The sequence below is a fragment of the Melospiza melodia genome, chromosome Z, assembly GCF_035770615.1.
Source record: "Melospiza melodia melodia isolate bMelMel2 chromosome Z, bMelMel2.pri, whole genome shotgun sequence".
Lineage (NCBI taxonomy): Eukaryota > Metazoa > Chordata > Aves > Passeriformes > Passerellidae > Melospiza > Melospiza melodia.
Window position 1 is genome coordinate 71,939,920 of NC_086226.1, and position 10,106 is coordinate 71,950,025.

The following is a 10,106-nucleotide window of genomic DNA, read 5'->3' on the forward strand; positions in this document are numbered from 1 at the left end:
ACAGGCTTATGACCTGAACAGACTATTTTAAATTATATGCATGAATAAAGTAGAATTAGATTTCTCTTTTAGATGTAAATGGTAAGCAGTTTGCTTAGTTTAGAAATAAGAAATTTCAAGCAAAATAAGCAGCTTTCATTGTGAGAGGACTTAAAGCAGATTGAAACATGGTTTGAAGTATTTCTTTTTTTTGTTAAATAACAGTTGGCATTTACTAAAGATGGGTGAGCTGGTTCTTTGAAGAGTTGCCTTAAAGCATAGCTCTTTATCTTAACCCAAGGTGACCTTTCTGAAGCAGTTAAGTTCCCCTTCTCTCCTCAACCAACCTCAAGCCCCTACAGACCTACACAATGGATGAAATCCTCTCCCCATTGAAGTCAGTGATAGTTTTGCAATTGACTTCAGTGGGACCAGAATTTTATCCAGGGGCTTCATGCTGACCCTCGTAGATGTCACATTGCCTTCATTTGAGGCAATGCAACTGTCTCCGTGCTCTGAACTAGAGCCTCAATTCTTCATACTTTCATGTTCTGGTGTATGGTACATCCCAGACTTCACCCTTACAGGCTGTCTTTCAATGTACAGTGGGATCAGGGGAGTGGGAGTAGAGAGCTCTAAAGGAAGTGGGATGGTACAGCCCTAAGTAGGAGAAGATTTCTGCTGATTCAAGTGATTATTTGAACCAGACTGTCCAAGCGTTTAGTTGTGTGCTTATATTTCTGTGCCATGTGCCATAAATGTCTGTCAGTTGGAGAAAATGTTGACAATTAGCTCTTGCATATCCTGTACAAGAAAAAGAAGTCTTCCTGTTACTTCTCCGTAGCGATTTGGTGTAGCATTGTGAAGATCTCCCCTCTCCAGTTCTGTAACATGTTTATAAACTGGTCTGTGTAATACATTATTTTTAAAAGTATTTACAATGGCCAGTATATGTTCTTTAAATCATGTGATCCTGATCCAATAAATACCTGCGTATCTGTAACTTTACAAACTTAAAATAAGATTGTCAGCTGAAAAAGTCTGCTTTAATGTTTGACTTCCACTGATTCCTGGATGTTTGTATTACCAGAGGTAGCATTAGAATCTTGCCAGCTAGATCAGCTTTTCATGAGCATTGTTCCAGGTATTCTAAGTACTCTGGCATATCATTAGCCAGCTCTAATTTTGTGGTTCACAGATACTTTTTGCTCTCTAGTGGGAAAAGTCTCTCTGTGGGCTTTAATTAAAATGTGTTATGAATAACATAGTCTCAGAACTTCATTACATTGCACATGTATTTCATGATTAAACTAGTTAAAGGCATGAAGAAGGATATAAGATGAAGCAATTGAATTAAATTTTGATAATAGACTCTTGCTCCTTCATGGGAATATTGGTTTGAGCTCAAGGCACTCTGTGGCAAGCAAACCTCTCCTCCATGTAATGGGGATATGGTATTAAAAATACATTAACCAAAATGTGGGAAATACCAATAACAAACTTAGTTCTACATCTAAGTTCAGAACAATTTTTTTCTCCTCTTTATTAGGATCCAGATTCACGAACATGGCATCATTATGTCTATCAGCCCAAATACCTTGATCAGCAAAAATCAGAAGAACTTGATCGTGAGAAAAAGTTAAAAGAAGACAGCCCTAGAAAAACACCTAACAAGGAAAGTTCCCTGCCTAACCTTCCTGTCTCATTAGCAAGCATTAAAGAGGAGCCCAAAGAGGTCAAGCGTTCTGATTCTCAATCAGTGGATGAGAGCAAGATAAAAAACGATGATCAAAAGACTCCTGTAAATTGGAAGGACTCTCGGGGTGCTAGAGTAGCAGTTTCCTCACCAATGAGTCAGCATCAGTCATACATCCAGTACTTGCATGCTTACTCGTATCCGCAGATGTACGATCCCAACCATCCGGCCTATCGCGCAGTCTCTCCTGTCCTAATGCACAGCTATCCTGGTATGTATTCCAAAACCTGCCTTGTGTGCTAGTTAAGATTTGCATCCTCAGGTTCAGTAAAGTCTGCATTTTAATATTTCTGTTAGTAGCTAGGCTAAATTAGAAGCTTCATGGATGACGTTGTGTTGCTTGTACTTCCACTGGGGAATGTTCTGTAGATGAAACTGGTTTAATACAAGATGTTCCTTTTATGAACTCTCAAGTTTCTCAACACTTGACAGTCTGCTGTTGCTGTTAGACTGACAGATAGTTTATTGCCTATAAAAATATTCTAAGCACTTACTGTCAGAACCATTATAGTTACTATTCCTTTTACTTAAATAGGACCCATAAATGTCTGAAATGGTTATCAACTCAACCCTCTTTATAACCTCCATTCATCAGGGCAAATTAGGTGATGAAATTGAAGAGCAGTCGTGCCATTTGGTAGTCATGTGATCTACTTTTGACGTAATTGTCAGTTCTGATATTGTCTCCTCCTACCTTGATTTAATCAAAATGTAAAAACAGTAACTTGATGTGGTATTTATTGTTTACCCGCAGGGGCCTATCTCTCTCCAGGATTTCATTATCCAGTTTATGGGAAGATGTCAGGGAGAGAAGAGGCAGAAAAGGTCAATACCAGCCCGAGCATCAATGCAAAATCAACCACTGAGTCCAAAGCACTGGATTTGCTCCAGCAGCATGCCAACCAGTATCGCAGCAAGTCACCTGTTGTAAGGCTTTGTCTGTTCTTACTGGAGAGTGTCACATACAGGAAGGGGTAGAGGAGGAACATAACTGCAGGAAGCACACAATCTGGCATCAAGCTATGAGTGCATGATTCTTCTTTATAGTACAGCTTATAATAAAAGCAGTTTATAGTCAGAATGCTTCTGTGGCATAAACTGGAAGTAACACATCTAACACAGTTCTGTGCTGAGGTTTCCTGTCTTGAATAGACTAATATAGAAATACAGATTCAGAGATACCTTCTGGTGCACAGATTTTTGCAGTTAAACAGGAACCTCTTGTTCAGAAACATAATGAAATGAGAAGTTGGGCTATAGGATTTGATAATATCCCCTCCTTGTATTTGCCAAGAATTCACATCTTCCGAGTAGCTGATTACCGTCCCCAATTTCTGAAGATTTACAAATGAGATTTACAAAGTTGGAACAATTACTGTTATTTCACTTTCAGATAAGTTGTTGCTGGTTTTAATTGTGAGCAAGTCACTGGCTCTCATTGTATTTTCTAAAAGTAGTTTTTCTGCTATTCAGTCAGACTTGATCCCCAGAGAGCTTTAGAACAGTGAGCATTTGCAGCGGCTCACCCACGTTGTTCAGGCATTGGCAAGCCAGCTGAGCTTCAGGGAGCCCAAAACTAGAAGTCACCATGGTGTCTTCAAGATGCAGTGTGTTGCCTCAAAATCTTCTGCCTTGGGAAATCTTCCATTATCCAGAAAGATTAGCTTGAGATTAGAATCAAGTGCAAATACTCCAGTAGAGGTACTGCTTCAGAAAACGTGTCATTTGTATACAAAAAGTTTTTGACAGGTAGTAACATGGTTTTATTGTGATTTCATCCCTTTTAAAGTTCTCATGTCAGTTTTCTTTCACTTTCTGTTACTAGCCTGTGGAAAAATCACCAGCTGAGCGTGAGCGGGAAGCAGAGAGGGAGCGAGACCGCCATTCTCCTTTCAGCCAGCGGCACCTCCACACTCACCACCACACCCACGTTGGAATGGGCTACCCCCTTATACCTGGACAGTATGACCCATTTCAAGGTGAGCAGAAAATTGTCAATGGGTGGGATTAGCTTGCCTCATGGAATTGTTGCCTTGACGCTGGAAATTATGCCTACATGAAGCATTTTGAATAGAGATCGCGCTGTTAGAACAGATGTGCTTTACGTTTAGGGGGAAGGCTTGAAAATTCACAGCAAGTACTAGCAATAGATTAATACCTTCATGTCTGAGAAATACCAAGTTTTGTTTCCAAAACTGGGTGTCAGAGCATTATTAAAGATGTACCAGTTAGGCTGTCATCCACATGAATGTTTTGATTCCTCCTGCAAACTGACATTAACTGGCTGAAAGGCAGTAAAATATCCAAACCAAACAACCTCCTTTTTGTATAATTAGGGTTGTGTAAGCAATGGAGGAAGTGTGGCAAAGACAAAAGCTTTTTATACTGAACATATTTTATGTACAAGGCATTCCAGTCACAAGGGTTTGTGCTTGTTATAATTTGACTGTTTGAAAGAGGACTCTTTGTATTTTGGCAAATGCCGTGCACAAAGTTGCAGTCAGGGAAAAAGCAGCACAGTGAGATACAATTTATTCTCCCTAGGTTTTATACCCGTCTTTGAATATTTTTTTCTCTAACCGTGGACTCTAGCTGAATTAAAAGGAGGTTTCCTCCCATGCAGCAAAATATGTGCTACCACAACTGGTGGCTAAATGACATTTCTTCTTTCCATTGACTTGTGTCTCAGCATTTATTTTTCCTGTGTAAAAGTCTTGACATTTCTCAGTGTGATTCAGTGATTCCATATGCCTTTTGGGATGCATTATGCTTGTTCAGTAGCAAAACTGTAAAAATGGTAAGTTATTATGAAAGTATTGTATCCTGAGCAGCTGGCATGTCGTTTCTGTAATTCACTGTGACTTTTGATTCTTGTTGTTTCCTGATACCTATTATTTCTACTGAGCTTCCTATTCATGAGCTCTCATACAACCCACTTAGCATCATGCAGTGCAGTGTTTGGAAAGGAATGCAGTAAGTAGAAATGCTGTAATTTCTTGTAGAATATCTATCAAAGACAGTTCACTTTATTACAGAAAGGTATATTGATCATCCTGGGCAGATTGTGTTAACAGTGTTGCCTGCAATATTTGTTATTTATGTAGTGATAACCCCCCTACATTTTCTGGTTGTTTGCCTTAGAGATCCTTCCTACCGTTACTCTGACCACAAAAATCCATTAAAACCAGAGGTACATCAACATTCCTTTGTTTCTTCTTTCTTGCAGGATTGACCTCTGCTGCCCTTGTTGCCACTCAGCAGGTGGCTGCACAGGCATCTGCATCTGGTATGTTTCCTGCACAAAGAAGGTAAATAGCCAATAAATTATATATTGTAACATAGAGAGGAGAAAGTAATCACAGATTTTTTTTAGCCTGCTGGTGTGCGTTTCCTTGTATGACACAAGTTTTTAAAGTTGAGGAAAAACTTGGTACTTTGGATTAATTGCAGTTTTGTTCTCCTTAGAATGACATTTTGTCCTTAGTTGTGTTCTTTAATCATAACATAGGTCAGAACAAGTAGTCTGTCTTCTGAGATTTTCCATAGAGTGTGTTTTAAGCACTGGTATTAAGATAAAACAAGAGATTGTGAAATATAAGATCCAAATTTTTAATAAAATGAGTTTAAAATTAATGTTCAATTGGTTCCATGCATGACCAGAAGAACTTAGGATTTTATCTATTCTGCAAGGCTGCCTGGCTTGCTGCTCTTGCTTTTAGGGAGTTTTGTTTGGGAGCCCATTAGAGATGGTTTTGTATTTAAGTTGCACACCCATGTCATCATTTAAATGCCTGAAAGCCTCTCAGTTATTTACTAGGTTGTCAAGAGGAAAGCTACTGTATTATGATGGTTCCATATCAAGTGAAAATTCCAAAGCATCTTTTAACATTAGGGTTTCATTCACTGCCACCACGTTAAGACTCAGAGTTTAATGTATCAAATAGAACCATGAAGTTCCATGTTACGGGTGTCTGTCTGAAAGCTGATGCTAAAACAGGCTACCACTAGCTATAATTATTTGAGTAAGAAATGTCTGTAGCCCTGGAAGAGCTGATGGATGATAGGGAACCAGAACACAGAAAAAAAATCCTGACACAGGTTACTTCTCAGGATGTTGTTTTTCTGGCAGGGGAGGGAAGAGGACAGGGCTTGCTGTCTTTTCTTCTTGGGTTTTAGAATACTTGTACAGATTTCATTTTATGATGCATTCAAGGTGCAGAAGAAAAAGCGTGAGGAAAGGATTCTGCTTACTAAAACCTTCTTTTTTCTCTTTTCAGAGAATGATGAATTTGGGGATGAACATTGTCATGTGACTGGATCACATGAGGAAGCGCTTTATTACAGACATCAGTTCCATGGTGTTAATTTGAAATGCCTTAATGGCAGGCAAAAACCAGTCATTTCATTTTTGTAAATTGCAGATTTTATCACAGAGTAACAAATGTTGCTGTAATTAGACTTCTGTTTTTATATATATATATATATGCGTATATATATATATACATATATATATAAAAATATATATATATTCTTTACTTTTTTTGTATCAGTACCAAGGCTCGCACACAGGGTCTGCTGCTAAGTTGCGAACCACACACTAAATGGAGATATGTACTTGTCATGGTTAGAAGGCGTTAACCGCAAAAGGCTGTTTGTTTCCTTTTCTCTCCTTCTTCTTCTTCCTCTTCTTCCTTTCCTTTTTCTTCTCTCTTTTTTCCTTTCCAATTGTAAATAAATAATGTTATGTATCAGTGTGCCTGAACCTTGCATACCCTTCTGGTATTTCCCACAAGCTCTCAGAGAGGCTAACTGTGATGACACTTTGGTACAATGTAGATGTCTATTTGGTGGTTCCTATTAAGATGCATCAGTGTAAAATGTTACTGTACTCACTGTTTCATTGTAATTGTGTATTGTGAAAAATATACCTTTGGAAGGCATGGGGATTCTAGTACCACAAAAACTGTGTTGTATATAATGTATAGATTTTAAATGGAGATAATGAGCATCTGTGAATAATGAAATGTCTTTTTTGATAATCTTGAATGGCAGATAACCTAATAGCCTGCATATGAGAAGACATCTGTGATTGTTCTATTACTTGAATAGTCCTGCAGTCTTTTTTTTAATGTTTACAATTACCCAGATTTAGAGGAGAGACTTTAATGCCATTACCTGTTTACTTGTTTTATGCTGTAACCTAGTTTATTTTATGTAAAACCTATATCAAATGCTTTCATTTTTTTACTTGCCTTAAATAATTTGGCAATCAGAATAATGAAAAAACTTTGATTTTTAATTTTTTTTTTAATTTTTTTTTTAATTTTTATTTCTGGGTGTTCTTGAGCCACTTTGAAAGATGTGTCATAGCTGTAGATAGCAGAGGGTGCAGCAATGGCACAGCTCCTAGTTGTGCTCCTGCTGGGCCTGTGCCAGTGTCCTCTCCCAGCGGGCAATGCAGGGTCCAAGCCAGATGGCAGATGGACCTCTTTCTGTTGACCCTGATAGGCGCAAAAAAGGCCCATGGTAACACTTTGGATGGTATTAGTGGAACTGAAGTCTCTAATACCTGTTTTAGAGCAGCTCTGTATGCTATAAATTATAGGTAAATTTATTCCTATTATACCTGTATTGCCCTTCCTCCAAAAAATTAATAGATTCCTAAAAACAGAGAACCTGTCAAGTAAAAAAAAAATCCTTTGCTGTGTCTAACCTGCATTACCACAAGATAAATATTTTATGTGGCTATACCACCTGCTTTGTTACAATGCAGTTAATACAGTACACAGTAACATGAAATCACTAATCGTGATGTGAAAAAAATCAAATTTACTGGTCAGGTTTTTGAGGCTTTAATTTTTTTCTTTTTCTGCATATCCCAGTTACATTGATTGTCAAAACTGTTTTTTAAAGTTTTACTGGTTGTTTTTGTTTTGTGTTTGTTGGGTTTTTTTTTGACAGGGTAAATTACTGCAAGTTAAAGATTGTTCTTGGAGTTGGTTCCGTTTCTTCTACCTTGTGAATACTTAGTACAGAAGGATGAATTAAAGATTCCCAACAGACAAGCACACTTGGACTTTTATATTACTATGATGAATCTGCCATTAATATTGCTATAATTGTTTTATTTTTATAGGCATAAAATCAGTTCCCTTAGTGAATAGTTATAAGGTTTATTGATTTTTACTACACATCATTCATCTGTGGCTTACTATTATTGTCTTGTTCTGAACACATTCAGAAGTCTCACAGTGGTGACATACTACAAGTTAGCCTCATAAAAAAATGGGAAGGAAGGGGTGTTTTCTTTGAAAAAGGGGATATTGTGAATGCAGGGCTCTTGAAATAATAAATGCCTTATTACTTCTATAGTAAAGGCTCAGATGGCTTTTGTGTTGAAACATACCACTGACTTTTGTTTTTTTCCGCCTAAACAATTAATGCTACCACAGTAAAGTAGACGTTATAAATTCACACTATGGGTGATTTTTAGTGTGGTTTGAGTGTCATAAGTAACTGGAATTAATTACTCTGATTGATACAGGGTAAGCAACAGTTAAAATTACAGTTAACGTTATAGTTTTACTGTATCCTTGAAGTCTGTAAGAGTGGCTAACATCTCTTGCCATATATTGTCTTCCTCCATTTAAGACTATTATGTCTTCCATCTGGCTTCATATCCCTCTTTTTGGTTTAACACTGGTTTAACATGCTGACCTCCCTAAAGGCTGTGCCACAGTGAGTGTCACTCTCTGGTTCAGCACTCCCCAAAGGGTGCTCACCCACACATCTGAGCACTGATGTGCAGCTGCCAGGGTCATCCACCACTGTGTGAGCATCCAAAGGAAGGGCAAACTGAAGCAGTAATACAAGGAAGACAATTTATACACTGGGAACTAAGAGCTGCAGAGGCTGGTCACTGAAAATGGGCCACAGAATCATCATGATACAGATACATTTGCACTCTGTTTTCCACAGGATGGGATTACACTTTTGGCTACCTCTAGCTGACCTCAACCACCCTGCCCTTCCAGCAGCAGCTAACAGTGACCTTGCTTCAGTCTTTCATCCAGATATTCCTGGATGTCTTGCAAAGGTGGATCAGGGCTTATGTAGTACACTCATTTGAGTTTCTAAGTCTGTCCATGTAAATGCAGCTAGAGAAATGAAAAGTCTGTCAGTACAAGCCCATCACAGAGACTCAAAAACCCAGCCAGGGAGCTACTGCCTGTGATGCCTGCAGAGGGAGGAAAATGGATGTGAACAGTAAAGGAGGATAGAGTGCTTTCTGAGGGATCACATAGCTCTAGGGGCTGGAACAGGACAGGGGTCTAACCAATTGAGCTGGCTGGCTAGCAGGACTAGCCTAGAGCAGGTGAAAATGAGAGCTAAGAGAAACATAATTTCAGTTTTGTCATTTTAGAATTCCCTGTGGCCTTGGGGAACACCTGAGAAGTCACAAAGCTAATTCCTTGCCAAGCATCCCCTCCTTGCTTCTGGTAGGTGCAATGGTTGGGCTTAACCATTTGGTCTTGAGTTACACTTGTCACTCTGCTGTCAGGACAAGGACTCCCAAAGGGCATGAATTTAGAGAATCCTTGAATTCATCCTAAAACATAGACATTGTTGATATTGGCATAAACAAAGGACACTATGGTGCCCTTCTACAACTCTCCACCCTGGCTCTTCTCAGAGAACCAGCGAGGGTCAGGCAGGGAGTCTAATTCATATTTCATTCCTGATATCAGAGTCTTGTCACTGTCACAACTGACAGAAGTACTGTCCTCATGTTTCTGTCTCAAAATCTCACACTAGTGTTTGCTTACCACTCCCTCTCCTCTTTGCTCCTCTCCCCTCTCTGTGCCACTTGCCAGCTTAACAAGCCCTCTTATGTCTATCTGATACCATCAAAACTCTATTTGCACATATATATAAGCTTTCTGCACACATTTGTGAGCTTGACCCTTGATTAGTTCTCTCTCTCCTTTTATCACAATTCCTCTGTTGACCTGCGCCTTTATCTTAGACTGTGTTAATGTATCCTGCCTCTCTTTAGCCTACAGTGTTTGGGACAGAGAACATATTTCACTTCAGATTCATACCCTGCAGTTCATACTTAGAGCTACCTCTTAATAATAGCAACAGCCCCTACACAAGATGCCATGGGTAGTTAGGACAGACCACTGGTTAACAAGGAGCCTATGGTAACTGACAAAAAACGTTACAGTTTTCAAAGATATTTTGAAACCATCCAATGATGTGAAATTGTGAATGATACGAAGCCCACATAGGAAGTCTGAGCCTTTATCTCCCTGAATCAGAGGGAACTGGAGACATACAGTCATTACTTAATTTGCCAGCTTTGTTCTGC

At 38.8% G+C, this 10,106-nt stretch overlaps 1 protein-coding gene across 3 annotated transcripts in view; it reads left to right on the forward strand.

Annotated features, from left to right (window-relative positions):
- ZNF608 (zinc finger protein 608) overlaps window positions 1-8,119 on the forward strand; it is an 85,137-nt gene extending 77,018 nt beyond the window's left edge. For 2 of the 3 annotated variants that reach the window (XM_063180024.1, XM_063180023.1), the window contains exons 6-10: window positions 1,529-1,946; window positions 2,490-2,662; window positions 3,561-3,714; window positions 4,962-5,043; window positions 6,013-8,119. In XM_063180024.1, the coding sequence (XP_063036094.1) occupies window positions 1,529-1,946; window positions 2,490-2,662; window positions 3,561-3,714; window positions 4,962-5,043; window positions 6,013-6,019 (834 nt within the window). In that variant the 3' untranslated portion in view covers window positions 6,020-8,119. Of the gene's footprint in view, window positions 1-1,528; window positions 1,947-2,489; window positions 2,663-3,560; window positions 3,715-4,961; window positions 5,048-6,012 lie in introns of those variants that run through there. The other variant, XM_063180025.1, reaches the window with a different exon arrangement.
- The last annotated feature ends 1,987 nt before the right edge of the window (window positions 8,120-10,106 follow it).